General features: G+C 38.7%; 1 protein-coding gene and 2 long non-coding RNA genes across 3 annotated transcripts; all 3 read right to left on the bottom strand.

Moving 5' to 3' along the window:
• Nucleotides 1-3039: 3039 nt before the first annotated feature.
• Nucleotides 3040-5824, bottom strand: LOC141443213 (uncharacterized). The gene is made up of 6 exons (XM_074108423.1): nt 5739-5824; nt 5526-5662; nt 4073-4266; nt 3520-3578; nt 3262-3445; nt 3040-3154 (listed from the first exon to the last, which is right to left on the bottom strand). Exons 2-6 carry the CDS (start codon nt 5631-5633, stop codon nt 3040-3042), a joined length of 660 nt encoding a protein of 219 aa, XP_073964524.1. The 5' UTR covers nt 5634-5662; nt 5739-5824.
• Nucleotides 5825-8389: 2565 nt separating this feature from the next.
• On the bottom strand, nt 8390-14543 carry LOC141443520 (uncharacterized). The gene is made up of 2 exons (XR_012453043.1): nt 9072-14543; nt 8390-8669 (listed from the first exon to the last, which is right to left on the bottom strand). It is a non-coding gene; the product is annotated as an uncharacterized lncRNA (long non-coding RNA).
• A 490-nt stretch (nt 14544-15033) lies between these two features.
• On the bottom strand, nt 15034-16152 carry LOC141443519 (uncharacterized). The gene is made up of 2 exons (XR_012453042.1): nt 15715-16152; nt 15034-15313 (listed from the first exon to the last, which is right to left on the bottom strand). It is a non-coding gene; the product is annotated as an uncharacterized lncRNA (long non-coding RNA).
• Between the last annotated feature and the right edge of the window lie 807 nt (nt 16153-16959).

Raw genomic sequence — 16959 nt, 5'->3', positions numbered from 1 at the left:
AAGAGCGTCGGAACTTGTATATATGCGACCGCGTTGAGAAACTTCGATAGCGCGATGTAGAACATGGTCGGAGTTTCTATTGTACACTAGATGGCGCTAGGAGTCGCTACACATTTATAATATTAGTAGGATTAGGATAGTAGGATAGTAGGATTAGAGTTCATGTATCGATATTTTTGACCACCTTCATCATCATCATCAGCCAGAAGACGTCCACTGCTGAACAAAGGCCTCCCCCTTAGAACGCCACAATGAACGACAACTCGCCACTTGCCTCCACCGGTTGACCACCTTGGTAGCTCCGAAATATTTGTTAGCGACTGTACCTACATATACGTGTGGTGGTACTGCTATGTTTATAATGCTGTGATATTATTGCGCTTTTAAAGGCGTAAAAACACTTAAACGTAGAATAGTGAGAAGCACCTAAACACCGTACCTAAATGGTTGGCCTTGATGTGCCGAGTGAGAGCGTCTCTTCTCGGGTAGCCGCGGTCACAGAAAGTACACTTGAATGGAGTTTCTCCCGTATGGTATCTGAAATACGCAGATTTAATACTACCATTAATTATACCACAAACACAAATTCATCTATAAAGTAAAACTTATTTGTCGTCTAGGTGTATTTTTAAGTAAGATTTGCAAAGGGCCAATATAATATAAATTCCGTAATACCTAACAGTCACATTCAAATTTGAATGACCGTTAGGCATTAAACCGTTCAACCGATCCAGATAAAATTTGGTATATTGTAATTTGACGCCCACGGAAGGATAGTTTTCATCCTGGAAAGTTGAGTTCCCGCAGGACGATAAACAAACAGTCGCGGGCATCAGCTAGTTACCTCATATGTATAACCAACTCCGAACGCCTGTAATAACCTTTGCCACACTCAGTGCAGGTGAACGAGAATGTTTTCTCATGTCTCTTCATGTGGATTTTGAAATTACTGGCTTTGTCGCAGGAAAACGCGCATTCCGTACATATAAACTTCTGAAATATACAATTTGCGTTTGAATAAAATAAAAAATATATAACTGGCAACATAATTCATCTATACATGACCAACATTCAACTCGAAATTAAACCTTCTTCAATGGAGTTAAAAATTAAGTTGATTTGTCGCTGGTTTGTCTCTGGCGTACAGAGCACGTCACTTTTTTTTTATTCGACTGGATGGCAAACATACCAGGGGTATTGCAGATGCGTTGCCAACCTAGAGGCCTAAGATGGGATACCTCAAGTGCCAGTAATTCCACCGGCTGTCTTACTCTCCACGCCGAAACACAGCAGTACAAGCACTGCTGCTTCACGGCAGGATTAATGTTTTAATTAGCGAACAAGATGGTGGTAGCAATCCGGGCGGACCTTGCACAAGGTCCTACCACCTGCAACTTCCACGTCACTTCGTTTGTTTTGTGACGGTGAAGAGGTTATTTTAATCTTTATTTTAGTCTGAAAATTTCAAGTGCCTAGCAATTAGGGCTAAAGAGATAGTGCCCTGTGGTGTGTGGTGGAGTGTGGTGTGGTGTATGGACGGACAGACACGACAGACAGCGGAGACTCAATAATAGGGTCCCGATAGCACCTTTTGGGTATGGAACCCAAAAAACAACATACAAAATTATTGTCATGTTCAAGGATTTTGCGCCAAAAATGTTACAGTTGCAAAGAAAGACGCTATCGTTTAATTTCCTACTTTTTTTGAGTTTTTTGACATAAATAGGACAAAAATACCTTTACGTTAGGAATTTTTATGAGTGCTTGACCTGAGTGGGCTGCTTTATGCTTCCGAAGAGTAGTTTCTGAAGAGAATTGCAGCTTGCATTCCTCACATTCGAAATCTTGTGGTTTTATGAGCTGTAAAAAAAAGACAATCATTTTCAAAACATACCAGATTGTTGTATTATTGCCAGATTTACACAGGTATGTATGCCTTTCAGATCAATAAATAGACTACTAGAAAGTGGTCGAAAGATAGTTTGCATGTTTGAGAACCACAACACTTACATACACACAACAACCACTGTAAGTAAATAAAAAACTTGTAAAAATGGAAATATTTCTAACATACTCACCATAATTTTATGTTTTAAATTCGGGTTTTGTTCCGCGTACCCCTTGATTTTAGAGAAGCTCGATATTTCGGCACAGTTGCATGCGCCTAAATCATAAAATTAATAATGACCGTGATGATAGTCTAAAGTAAAACATTGTATACTCACCAAATGCTTCTGAACATGCCTTGCAAAATTGGTTTTGTCATTAGATTGCATTCCACAAAAATCACATGTATATCTCCTTAAATGTAAATCCGCATGTCGCTTCAATTGTCGCAGGGTATTAAACTTTTTGCTGCACATTTTACAGTAAAAATTTGTTGCATTAATTGGATCGTTGCTTTCCGGAAGCGTTTGGTTTTTACCTGTCTGTGTATCTTCAACAATGCTTTCAGTCTTGTTCTCGTCTACTCCTAAGTCATCCATTTTCACATCTATATAATTTTCTATATGACATATGACATCTTCATAACTTTCTATAAGATTTCCTGGTGCATATTTGTGTTCACTGTTACTGGTTTCACCCATATCTAGTTTTTCGCCAAATAAAATATTGTTTATCAATGGCGTCGGTGGCGTTTTTATACCCGGGATAACTGAAAAATAATTCCACTTCATTATTATATGTACTGTTTTTTAAATTACACAATTAAAATAAATTTACATTGCAAATGATTACCTTGAGGTGAAACAAGTAATTCATCCAAGAAAAATTCGTTATTATTAGAATTTTTCAGCGCTTCTTCTAAATTTTTGTCTATTATACATTGCTGCTCTGGAATCTTGTCTATATTATTTAAATTATCATCACATTCCAACTTAATATCGGTATCTACAATTTTATGATTGATAATATCATCAACTACCTTTAATTTTTCAATTGCTGTTTCGTAAATAGAGCCATTTTCTTTTTGACTTGGAATTAAATCATTATTAATAGAGCTGGTATTTATATCAGGCATATCTAAAGCATTATTACTTAAAGCATAGTTATGTTCTTGTTCATTTTGTTTCTCGGCTGGCTTATGCTGTGCCAATTTTTTGGAGAGTATGTTGCATTATTTCCCACTCGCGGGGTAGAAAATGGGCTGAAACTGTAAAGAGGAATCAATATTCCAGTACTGTTTCAAACAGAGTAGAATACTCCATTGGCAAGCAATAGTTAACATCTACTTAGTTCTTTTAATTTAGCTATACTTACCTAAAATCCAGCTTAAAGTTAGTATCTATAGATACATCATCTTGCAGCCAGTGCGAGTCCAGTGACTCATCCAGCACATCAGCATCCTCTTCGATGACCTCCTTGATGATGCGAGCCTCTGTCTCTAGTAGATCAGTTTCTGGCATGATGTCTGTCATGAAGTTACGTATGCTTGATGAGGATTCTGAAAGACAAAAGGCATTTGTAATACATGACTTTTTTTATTAATGCTTCAATAGAGGTTGTTTTGACTCATACCAGTATCATCTTCTTTAGGTTTTTGGTGTGGAGTACTGCTGCCATACAACATAGGAAATCTGGAAAATATAGAGATACATACAGTTATATATAACACATCTTTCCCGAAGCCTACTTACTTAAAGAGTAACATACAGTTGAACAAACCAAATCATGTGCCACAGGGGAACCTTTGTGCCACTAATGTCATGTTGGCGTCCCATACTTTTGTGGAAATCATAGTGAAATTGATTATTAAAAGGTATGTGAATCAGTTTGTTTGACTGTACATATAATACACATTTACAATGATATCACACAAAATCGTGTGGCCAATTAGGGAAAAGAAGTGTTGGAAGGCAAAAAAGATGGATCTATGACTTCGGATGAATATTGCTACAGACAAAAAAAGTGAATAAAGATGGAGGCTTTTACCTTTGGGGACCGCTAATGCCTGCTAAAGTGAAATGTGGGTAAATGAAGCTATATTTAAATAATAATAAAGTCATTCGGTCATGTTGGTTAATCCACTCAGGACTTTATTCGGTTCATATAACATAAACGGTTCTCCTACCGATACATCCAAGAATCATCATTATTCTTCAGGTATGCACTCAAGTCCATGGTCTCGCCCATATCCTTCAGTGCTAAGTAACTTTTCAACTTCTTATCAGAGCCCCGGCACTGTTTCTTGAAGCTACACGCCACTTTCATATTGAGGTAGCAGTCTTTGCACAGTTGGAATGTGAACGCGTCATTACGTTTTACCTTTAAGAAGGAAAACAGAACAGAGTAATTCTTATTTTAACCTTTCATAATCATCAACCTAATTCGTTAACCTGCTAAGTCCACTTTTGGGTGAAAATTACTTTTCATACTTGTCAGAAAATGCACACCATTCTCTGCCATTTGGTAAAGGAATAACGGAGATATCAGCATAAAATAAGTGTCAAATCGTATGCCCAAAAAACTGCTGTGTGGAGGTTAACAGAGAAAATCCGCTAAGTCCAGTTCGGGCCTCAGTTATGCACTGACAGTTATTCGGGATGCCACATGCTGGTGCGTCATGCAATGTTTTACTGAAAATTCGGTTTATTTGAGTATGACAACAGAAAATTATCAACAGGGTAAATTTATTGTTATTTCTCATTGTTCTATATATTATTTAACATCGAGAACATATATTTTAATCATTATTTGCTTGTTAATTACCTATTGCTGATTGTTTAGTAAAAAGAGTCTATTTTAGGTGTAAGTTCATAATTATTAGTGATTGATCAACACTAAATACAATTTTTATTACTGGCTGAATTGGTTTTATTGTAAAATAATAAGAAACAAAATATTATCAATATTTTCTCCAGCATACTGAATTTAAGTCTAATAACTGCTAAGTCCTATATTCAATTTAACCTTTAACACAATAACCTGCTAAATACTAATTTTTATTAATTTAGTCAAAATGGACTTAGAAGGTTAACGAATTAGGCAGACACATTGTTATTTTTAATCTCTTAATGATTTTATACACACAATAGTTTAAAACAAAATCCTGAAATATTTTGGCACACCATGGATAGCATGGTCTATGTAAAACCCTATATACTACATTGTAAATACAAAAAGACTCCAAAAAATCAATCATAACCTTAAGTATTTAGGTTAAAAAAAATGTATTCAGAAGTATAATAATGGTATAATTTGTAATGATTTCATCTAATGCTAGTGTGTGATTTAATTCAAATAAATGTTTCTTTAACTTCAGAACTAAGAGTACCTACCACTTTATTGGCGTGATTATTATGAATACCCATGTCATACACTTTCTACTACGTGTTTATAGTTAGTGAGCTAAGCCGGGGACAGACGGACAGACGTACATGGCGAAACTACAAAGTTTTCTGTTTGCCATTTTTGATACGGACCCTAAAAAGGTAAGCACGAATGTATTACCGCTAATAGCTTAGTAACGAATAACAGTAGAAGAATTTGGGTGATATTAGGAGTTTTCATTTGTATTTACCTACCTGCAAACCGGTGGAGTAAACAAACAATCGTCTGTTTTTTTCGGTATATTGTATGAGTTCCGCTGGTTCATCGTACCGCACCAAGCAACCACGACAGAATCTATCCATATTGGAATTTTACTTCAAGTCACTGTTAACTGTTAAAAAATATTATTTATTTCTCAGCGAGATAAGAAGGCAGGACGGAAAATATAAAAATAAAAACGCATATACCTACAAAACATAGCTTGTATAATGTATAATGAAATGAATGACAGACAGACCAGACAGAAGACAGAAAACCGACATGACTGACATAGATAGACATAACACTGAACTGACTGACACTGACATTGCCATAGGTAAGAAATATTATTATTGAAATTAGCTTGTGTCCTTTACTTGTTTGTATGACAGAAGAAACATTTAGAAAGGTTTGAACAGCGCCATCTTGTTGTTGTTTCTTTAAAAAATATGGCTATGTACGGCGCCATCTATATCAAACTATACTATACTCTAATTATTAAACCAAGTTATTAAAATGAAGTTTTATGTATTAACTGTTTTTTACATCTCATAAATAGTGATGTTTCACAACCGGTAATCACCGAAACGTTTTGGTTATGCGTTAAATGCGTATACGTTTCGGTTATGCCTATGTTATGCGTAAAAAAGGTTAAGATATGAACGGATCTGTGTGTGACGTACTATACTAACACACGTAGGGCACTTAAGACCACAGAGTACTTTATAATATAGGGGAACTTAAGACATTCTAAAGAAAAGGGTCTAATGAAAATGCAACCGTTGGGAGATATTTCGACTTTTTGTAGATGTTGATGTTTAAACGGTTTAGCAGGCTAAGGAAGGACATGTGGCCCCTGTGAGGAATAGTTGAATTGGTGAATGTCAATTGTTTGTCGCCTCATTACTAGTAATCACTCCAACTTTCAGCCCTCTATCTTGAACTCTCACAGAGATAAAGATAATATCAAAAATGTGTTTTCTGAACATTTTTTTTTTAAAAACCCGTTTTTCTCCTGATCCAAAGCAGCTAAAGCATTGAAACAAAATCACAGTTACGTAGTTATTGTGGGAGTAAACCCTACAGTTTTATAAATATTTTATACGTGAAAATAAAAATAAAACATTACCATTTATTTTTTTACACCTTTTTTTAAGAAGTTTTTTTAGGGTAAAACTATGTAAAAAATCATATAAATTGCAAATAGTATTAGCTACTACTATACGAAAAATCAATTGATTATAATTGGTGCAACATACTGAAAAAAATAAAAACTAACGAAAGTATTCAAGTATCAAGTGTAGCCTTGTGAAGGTTCACTTTTAAAGTTTCATGTTCGCTGCCTTGCCTAGCAACAAAGAGTGTAATATTTTGAATTTGACGTATGGCGGTCACAAAAAGGTTACGGAACGGAACTTACTTAATAAAAAAAAATATTGTTCTTGTACTTCCTGCAGGGCTGCTATGAAACTCGAAACTCGAAGTTCGTATCGTAACGTCCCTTTCGCTCTCGTATTAAATAGTATAAATAATAATAATAATAATAATAGTAGTAATAGTATTTGTGATCCGAGATTTGTGGATCGTGAACTGGGTCATGTGAAACAAGTTTTGGAATAAAAATCCTGAAGTATTTACAGTTTCAGAAATATTAAACAGTTGGGAAATGAAAAGTTGCGAAATGAAACAGGTTGCCAAACGTTATTCGCCGAAACATTAGTAAACCGATAAGGTGTCTGTATTTGCGAGAGAAAAGTTTTTCATTCCGCGGCAAGTGCGTGAGATTAGTCGTCATCCGAATTTTAACTGGGATTGCGGTTGGTCGGTACCCCCGAGTTGGAAAACAGTTTTAAATACTCGTGCTGCGTCATCGGTTGGTGTGAACGTGCCTTTACGGAGCGATGTTGTTAGTGTTGTGTGCTACCCTACATTAGACATTGACAATAAAAATGACGATAAAAATGCGGGTAGTTGTGCGCCGGTGTTAGTTTCGTCGTCTTAGAGTTAGGTCTGTCGCAGAGCTGTATCGTATAATCGTGTAAGTAAAGTAAATTTAGGGATAATTTTCATACGTTTCGTTCGAGTAATTTTTAATATTGAGATAACAATCGGATTTTGTGCCACGCTAACTAAAAATACCTTAAGTGTTCATTAAAGCTAATAGGTACGTATCTTGTTTGTGTTTTATTCATAGCATACTATTTACACTCTTGACATACGAATATAGGTACCTACCTGTCTAGTGTAAAGTTAACGACGAGTGACATGAGTGAGTTTTTTTAATTTAGAAGTGTTTATGAAGTTTTTAGTACCTACTTCACTGGAACAGCCCTTAAGATTTATTTGTACTGTGTACCTTACCTATATGACGATACTGGATATACGGGGATACCGGGGATACGGTACCTATGGTTATCGACAACTCATATTTAGCAGTGAGGGCAACTCTAAAACTAAGATTGTTTTTTTGGAATCTTTTTGTATTTTTTATTTCAATTTCAAATTTTTACTTTTACGGTCATCCAGTAAAACCTAAATTGAAAATACAAACTGAAATATAGATGCACAGAAAAACCAGAAAAATAAGACCAGCACTGGGAATCGAACCCAGGTCCTCGGCATTTCGTGCCGTGTGCTATACCGCTACACCACTGCTGGACAACGGTACAGACACGAATTTCCCCTATGCACCACATATCTCAGCTTGTTTGTTTCTTATTTAGCCACTTAAGCAGTGACACTAGCGACATCTATACCGTAGCGGCGTAGCCCTCATCGAGAAACTTTCGCCACTTTCGGCATTAACTCTGTCGCAGTTTTAGCGGGTCTGCCTCTACGGGAGAAAAAGTAAAAGCAGAACTGCGCAATAAAGGAATTTATTAGGCCTGAGGCCAATTCAGCGGTAGACAAAAGTGGTGGTAGTTCGAACCGAGTACACAAAACAGCGTTAACCCAATTCCTATTTCTCTGTCTAGCAAGCACTGTCCTGCACTGAAGCCGAGATGGTAGTAGCGCGTTGTTCCGCAGGGTCGGGTAAGGCACCCGATGACGGTCCGACGCTGGCTGACGCGCGAGGCAGGCGAAGACGATGATGATGATGATGATGGTGACGAGGGTGCGGTCAACCCGTACCTTGGACCCTGGAACGCGCCATCAATAAAGCGTTACACACGATCCAGTGAATCGGTGAACGACCGCGGCAACAGCGACATGAAAAGTACTTATGTAGCCGTGCTGCCGTGGTTGTTCACAATCAGAAGCGGAGTTTACATTTAAAGCGGAATGAAAATGAGATGAAAGGTGATGAAAGGATTTATATATTTTTTTTATACAAATGCGAGGGTGGAACGGAAATGACTTGCAATAGTTGCAATTATCATTCGCCTATTTCTAATAAGCGTTAGGACAAGCGTGATGGCAACGACTTAATAAAAAATGGCTGGGATGATAATTAATTGCGAAACTACAATTTCCCAAGCATTATAATTACTTATAATGAACTTCTACGTTTAGCTACTAAAGGACAATAATGCACCACTTACCCGAGTTGGGGCTAAATAAACACACACGAATATTTACAAATTTCGAATCGAAATTATAATAGTTCGAAGAACGCGTAGAGACGACACTAACTCGCGGTTACGTGCAATAGGTAGGCCGTATTAGAGACCGGAGCAAAGGTGCCGTGCGATCGCCTCGATGAAGTTCCTCAGTCTGGCGCGGCGCGCGGCGGCTAAATTATTTGCCGGCGCCGGAGCAGTTCCTATCACTCATTCGTTCCCGAATGAACGTGAGCGTTAGGGCGTGTTTACAAAATATTAGCATGATAGCAGCGCATTGATAAATTGACAGTTGTAGCCAGAACGTAACGATTAGTGTTATAGGGTGTGTAAGTGTGTTTTGTGTTTTAATCTGTGTTGTTGAGTATGTGACAGATGTGTTTAGGTTAGGTTATGTAAATAAAGTAAAAATTATGTACGTATTACGTTACATTACCCCCCTCGCTACAGAAAGGGTTTTATCCTGAAAGAAAACCCGTAAGCTAAAACTAAATATGTTATTAACATCGCACTTTCATTCAATCATCTCACAGTCAACCTTAAATTCATCCTCACTTTTTCATCATCATTTAAAATTGCAACAACAACATAGCGAGAAGTTGACGCTTCCTTCCATAAGCAAGGCATATGTGATACATCGCACAGATGACTAGGTGTTAATAACAAGCTGGTGAGGAAATAACGATGGAGTAGGTATTGTAAACTGTATCTGTGAAAATTTGGGGAGAAAAAAAAAAAGAAAAGCTAATTTATGTTTTTGACAAGCTTAATATCTTTAATATGCCAGACTCCTAGATTTTTCCCGGTCATGTCCTCCAAAACATAGACTAAAGGAGACCGTTTTTCAATTATCCGGCATTTGACAAACTTTGGCGCTAACTTTTTTGAAAAATGTTTATCCTTATCACTAAGGACAAAAGTGCGCTTAAGGACAAGATCACCCACATCAAATTCTGCTGGCTTCCTGCGTAAATTATAGTGTGCAGTGTTCTTCACATGTGCTTTCCACAACGAAGCCTGCACATCATTGAACACAGAAGCCAGGCAACCAAGGTTTTCGGCATACCAATCGCGTGGGAGGAACAGAACTTCGTCTCCTAGGTCCGAATCTGTATAGTGAGATCCGCATAAGACAAGCTCTCTGCCGTACACAAGGAAAGAAGGTGTGTAACCGGTCGCTTCGTTTACTGAGTTGTTGATAGCGAATTGCACTTTGGGGACGAAAGTGTCCCAGGTCCTATGGTCGTTCCCGACGAACGTAGAGAGGCAGGAAACCAGGGTTTTGTTGAATCTCTCAACGCTGTTAACCTGCGGTGTATACCTAGGTGTGAAGTAGACATTTGGTATTTGGTACCTGCGAAAGAGGGAATTGGTAGCAGAATTCGCAAAGTGACTAGCATTGTCCAGGAAGATAGTCTGTGGTACTCCATGTATCAAAAATATCGAGTCTTCTAAGATTTTCACGACTGCTTCTGACGTTGCTCGACGTACAGGAAAGATGTGGCAAAATTTAGAGAAGCAACAAGTTATTACGAGCATGTAGCTGTTCTGTTTTCGAGTAACAGGAAGAGGGCCAACAAAATCAATTGAGATCATCTGAAATGGTCTGGAGCACTGCTTCGGACGACCCATTTGACCCAATGTAAAGTGATTTTGCGCCTTGTATGACTGACAGACGGAACAAGAGCCCACGAACTTAACGACATCTTGGTGCATACCAGGCCAGTAGTATAATAGAGATAATCGTTTATAGGTTTTAAAAATGCCAAGATGTCCTGCCGTTGGTACCGAATGATTTTCTGTAATAATTTGTTCTCGAAAATTACTAGGGACAACCTCTTTCCATGAAAATTCCGAATTAAGCGGGGATTTATCTTTACTATGACGAAATAATGAGTTGTTTTTGATTATAAAATTAGGAAAGTTGCTTGGTGTATTAAAACAACCATTATAAATATTTTTATACCAGACATCGTCTGTGTTTAAAATAGAATTGGCTAGACTGACGGACGAAACGGGAACAGCACGCGAAAGAGCATCAGGGATAACGTTGTCCACACCACGGCGATGTTTAATCTCGAAATTAAATGACGACAGACGGACGCCCCAGCGTGCCAGCCTACCCGTGGGATTGTTTAGGGACAGGAACCATTTTAACGCAGAATGGTCAGTGTACACTGTAAAAGTCTGCCCATTTTCCAAATAACAGCGCCAGTGCTCGAGAGCAGTCAGCACAGCCAGGGTCTCTCGCTCTGTAATACTGTAGTTTTTCTCGGCACTGGTTAGGGATCGACTCATGTAGGCGATAGGGTGCTCCTTACCATCGAGAGTCTGCGTTAACATGGCTCCTACCCCATAGTTGCTTGCATCAGTGTGAACTTCAAATGGCATGGAATACACCGGGCAAGAGAGGACTGGTGCAGACACCAAACATTCTTTGAGCGCGTTAAAAGCTGCGTCAGCCTCCGGTGTCCACTTAAAGGGAGGGGACTTCTTGCCACTTGAAGTTAGTTTGTTAAGGGGACCAGCGATGGTACTGAAATTTGGCACAAAACGTCGATACCAGGTAGCTGTACCGAGGAACCGTTTTAATTCCTTACGAGTGGAAGGCGTGGGGAAGTTAACAATAGCCTCCACTTTTTCAGGGTCCGTTCGCAAACCGCGGGCATCAACAACGTATCCCAGATACTTGAGCTGGCTTCGAAAAAACTTGCACTTCTCAAAATTTACCGTGAGGTTAGCCTGTCTAAGTTTGTCCAAAACACACAAGAGACGTGAGACATGTTCCTCAAACGTTGAGCTGATGATAATAATGTCATCCAAGTAAGCGAACGTCTTGAAGTCCATGTCCCCAAAGAGCAAATCTACCAAACGCTGTTGTGTAGCAGGTGCGTTAGTCAAACCGAAAGCGGTGGTCTTAAAACGTAACGTGCCTCTACCCGGTACGTAGAAAGCCGTCTTATCGCGGTCCTCTGGAGCAATGGGGATTTGCCAGAACGCTTTGGATAAGTCGACGCTTGATAGGTACTTGGCGTCTCGAAGGTTATCCAATATTTCAGCCACATATGGCAAATTGTATGCATCGCGTTTAGTAACTGCGTTCAACTTTCTACTGTCGAGACAAAACCTTGGTTGCCCGTTCTTCTTGTTAACGATTAGAACCGGGGAAGACCACGCACTCTCGCAATGCTCCACTACGTCGAGAGACAACATCTCGTCTACCTGATCCATCAATATTCGCTGTTTCTCAGGTGACATTCTGTAATAACGTTGCCTAATAGGCTGGGCATCGCCAGTATCAATATGGTGTGTAATTAAATTAGTTTTGCCCAGGCCTTTTTCTTCCATCGAAATTGATTTAAATTGCTGTATAACATTGTCTGCAATGGGTTTTTGTGAGACGAGGAGATTGTCATAAGAGTGAATGAAAGTATCATTAGTGTTCACTTTTACCTCAGCTAATGAATTATTAGACATTGTGATACTACCTAAAAACTTTGGACATATTTGAAACGCGCGCCAAAAGTCAATGCCTAGGATAATTGATGTCTCCACCTCTGGTACAACGTAAACTTTCAAAATATGAAACTGACCTTCGAAAGAGACTGGCATATTAATGTGCCCTATACTTTTTAATGACTGACCACCAGCGGCTACCATGTTAATGTGGTTATCGTGGTGTATTATGCAGTCTGGTAAAAGTTTATGACTATTGTTACCTATAATAGATACTGCTGCACCTGAATCTAGCAAACCACAGGCATTGATATTGTTAATTTTTATATTAACGTAAGGTCTGGGATCGGTAACAGGTTTAGATTGCAGAATTGTAGAAATTTTGTAAGTTGCGGTGAATGTTTTAATGAAGGCAAGCCAAGTTTCCCAATCATGCTTATCAAAATTACTACAATTCTGCTGAACTAGTTTTTTGTTTTTTTGTTGCAAACAGGGCAATCTGGATATTTTACGTCTTTCATGCCGCACTTAAAGCATAAAACCTTCCGTTCCGCTTGACATTGCCTTATGTGATGTGAGTTAGTGCGACATCTAGGACAATACGGTTGATTGCTGTTCAGGCCAACCGCATGTACGTAACTTTGTTGTTGTTTATTGTTATTATATTGACTGTTTTTATATTGATGATTTTGTTTATAGTAAGTTTCGTTATTAGAATAGTTTTGTTTATAGTAATTTCTGTTATTTGTGTAGTTTTGTTTATTAAAATTAGTGGCGTTATTGTGTGTCTTATTTAAACCTTTATTATTTTCCTTAGTATAAGCAAATTCTGGAGCAAGTGTCTCAGTTGTGACCTTAGGTGGTTCTTGAAATTGTGAAAGACGAGCTTGAATAGCCTCATAATTACGACATAATGAGCGTAGAGTGTCGATAGACTCAATTTGAGGAGCTGATGCTAAAGTGCTGGCATAACAGGGCCTAATATTGTGAAGGAGGATTTCGAGCTGCTCCTCCATCAGAATTGGCTTAGCCAAACGCGAGAACATTCCATCCATGATAGCAAGGTAGATGGTAATGTTTTCTCGTTCGCCCTGAGTACGGGACCGAATTTCAGCCTTGAGCCGGTAGTCATAGTCCGTCTGGTCGAAATCCTCCCTCAATCTGGCAGCTAACTCTGTCCAACATCCCACGCTGTCCTTCACAGACCGATACCAATGGAGGGCATCGTCTTGAAAAATCTCCGTTGCGTAATTTAAGATTTTATGTGAGGGTACGTTTCTAGCCACTATGAATTCATCAACACGCTGTATAAAGGAGCGTACACAGCTCTTGCCGTTAAATTTCAACTTCGCTAAATCAGCCGATGACCGATCACACGTAACCGAAATCATGTTTTGCACGTCTGGCATAACGGACCGCGACTCCCCAGAGAAACTCCCATCCACACTAGGGGTAGTAGTGGGTGTTTTTGCCTGAAGAGCTACCAATTTCTGTGAGTACACCTTGTATGTTTTGGTCACATCGTCGTATTCCTTCTTTATGTCGTCACTGCGCGTTATTCTCGCAATTCGATTGTGCAAATGGTGGAGCATATTCTGTGTTCTCATCAAGGTTGGTACATTTGGTGATTGTGGATCAATGGCTTCTAAATTTAACTTGACTTTTGAGAGAACATCAAAACAGCCCCTGAGGTCCTGATTTACCTCAAGCGGGGACTCCAATATGTGTTCGGATGGGAGTTCTGGCGCAAGTTTTACTATCTGTTTACGTAGTTCTTCAACAGAGGACGCAGCAGTGACTCCACGAATCCGAACCTCATATTCGAGTTCCGACTTTTGCAGAGATAAGTATTTAATGGGCAACATGATTGTGCACAAAAGAAATAAAAAGAAAAGCAAAACAAAAAAAACAACTGGATAAGCAGTGACAACTACAGGTGCAATTACCCTATTAATAAAAAAAACCCGAGCTCCGTTCTGTTACAAAACAAATTTACTAATTGAACGTCTGGTTTTTTTTTGTTATTAGTAAAAAAAAAAAACAAGTTAGTTGCAAAATAAAAATGAAAAGGTAATGCTACTAATGTGTACCTCAAAGCACTAAAAAAAACTGCACAAAATAATAATTGTGTTAAATTCGATACAAGATTTTGTAATTTAGTTAAAAGAAACACAAAATAATCTTAAAAGTGTATCGATAAAAGAATACTTTTACAATGTGGGTAGGTCAAAATTTCACGATTTCATTTAAAATTTAGAGTAACAACAAGGTTTAATTAACGGTAATGGGTACACTTTAGTAACCGGAAAAAACCAAAAAAAGCGTGAAAAAAAACGTTTCACAAAAAGAAGCCACAAACACACACTAACTACAACTAAAAAGAAAAATCGGAATCGGAACTATTTTGTGTACAATAACCACGTTATGAGGCGCCAGTGTCGCAGTTTTAGCGGGTCTGCCTCTACGGGAGAAAAAGTAAAAGCAGAACTGCGCAATAAAGGAATTTATTAGGCCTGAGGCCAATTCAGCGGTAGACAAAAGTGGTGGTAGTTCGAACCGAGTACACAAAACAGCGTTAACCCAATTCCTATTTCTCTGTCTAGCAAGCACTGTCCTGCACTGAAGCCGAGATGGTAGTAGCGCGTTGTTCCGCAGGGTCGGGTAAGGCACCCGATGACGGTCCGACGCTGGCTGACGCGCGAGGCAGGCGAAGACGATGATGATGATGATGATGGTGACGAGGGTGCGGTCAACCCGTACCTTGGACCCTGGAACGCGCCATCAATAAAGCGTTACACACGATCCAGTGAATCGGTGAACGACCGCGGCAACAGCGACATGAAAAGTACTTATGTAGCCGTGCTGCCGTGGTTGTTCACAATCAGAAGCGGAGTTTACATTTAAAGCGGAATGAAAATGAGATGAAAGGTGATGAAAGGATTTATATATTTTTTTTATACAAATGCGAGGGTGGAACGGAAATGACTTGCAATAGTTGCAATTATCATTCGCCTATTTCTAATAAGCGTTAGGACAAGCGTGATGGCAACGACTTAATAAAAATGGCTGGGATGATAATTAATTGCGAAACTACAATTTCCCAAGCATTATAATTACTTATAATGAACTTCTACGTTTAGCTACTAAAGGACAATAATGCACCACTTACCCGAGTTGGGGCTAAATAAACACACACGAATATTTACAAATTTCGAATCGAAATTATAATAGTTCGAAGAACGCGTAGAGACGACACTAACTCGCGGTTACGTGCAATAGGTAGGCCGTATTAGAGACCGGAGCAAAGGTGCCGTGCGATCGCCTCGATGAAGTTCCTCAGTCTGCGCGGCGCGCGGCGGCTAAATTATTTGCCGGCGCCGGAGCAGTTCCTATCACTCATTCGTTCCCGAATGAACGTGAGCGTTAGGGCGTGTTTACAAAATATTAGCATGATAGCAGCGCATTGATAAATTGACAGTTGTAGCCAGAACGTAACGATTAGTGTTATAGGATGTGTAAGTGTGTTTTGTGTTTTAATCTGTGTTGTTGAGTATGTGACAGATGTGTTTAGGTTAGGTTATGTAAATAAAGTAAAAATTATGTACGTATTACGTTACACTGTGACTTATGTAAAAAATGTTTTATTTAGGTAGATACATTAGTTAGAATACATATAAGCAGTTGGTACGCGGAAAACCAATGGGCAAAACAAAAAATGCAACAAATCAATGCACATACAGCTATTATTATACGCTTCATTTACCTGTCCCGTCAAAAAAACATGTTTTTAGCTTTTATTACTTTATATAGGTTACTAATATGTAAGTCGTCTTCATCATCATCATCAGCCAACACGACAATGACCAACAACACGGCACTTTCATCCACCAGTTTAGTTTTACATAAAACTACACGTGATTAACCCCTATCTCACCTGATAAGTGCAGATGAGGCCAAAGGTGTATCCCACTAGTTCAGTAACAGCCTTTTCAGTCTAGCCTTGAAGAGCCCTAGATTGTATTTGTCCGGAAATACAGACGACGGGAGCGAATCTCATTCCTTAGCAGTTCGCATTATGAAGGTTGAGGCAAACCGCTTCGTGCTGACCAGTGAAACCAACTACTTACGTATATATAAGGTGCTACAAAAATTAGGTACCTACCAATATTTTTACAGCTGATAGTACTCGTCTCTATGAGTAGACTTAAGGTATAAAATATGTAAAAGGGCGATTATTCGAACGTTTCCACCCCCTCTGGACACTTTCCTTTAAACATGGCCGAATATTCTGATATAGTTTTTTAGTTATCTGGTAGAAGTACAGGAACTCTTAACAAATAATCGAAAACGACATCGAAATCTACAGCCAATTCGTAAAAAATGTGACCAGAAAATGGGGCGCTTAAAACGCTTC

Source organism: Choristoneura fumiferana, chromosome 27 (assembly GCF_025370935.1).
Source record: "Choristoneura fumiferana chromosome 27, NRCan_CFum_1, whole genome shotgun sequence".
Lineage (NCBI taxonomy): Eukaryota > Metazoa > Arthropoda > Insecta > Lepidoptera > Tortricidae > Choristoneura > Choristoneura fumiferana.
The sequence above is the reverse complement of the archived record's forward strand: the minus strand, read 5'-3'. Positions and strand labels throughout refer to the sequence as shown.

Excerpts from the sequence above, each read along its gene's own strand:
- LOC141443213 (XM_074108423.1), bottom strand. The coding sequence starts at position 5,633 with ATGGATAGATTCTGTCGTGGTTGCTTGGTGCGGTACGATGAACCAGCG. Across the intron at positions 4,267-5,525 it reads TTTACTCCACCGGTTTGCAG|GTAAAACGTAATGACGCGTT; the intron begins GTAGGTAAATAC and ends TCCTTCTTAAAG. Across the intron at positions 3,446-3,519 it reads ACCTAAAGAAGATGATACTG|AATCCTCATCAAGCATACGT; the intron begins GTATGAGTCAAA and ends TTTGTCTTTCAG.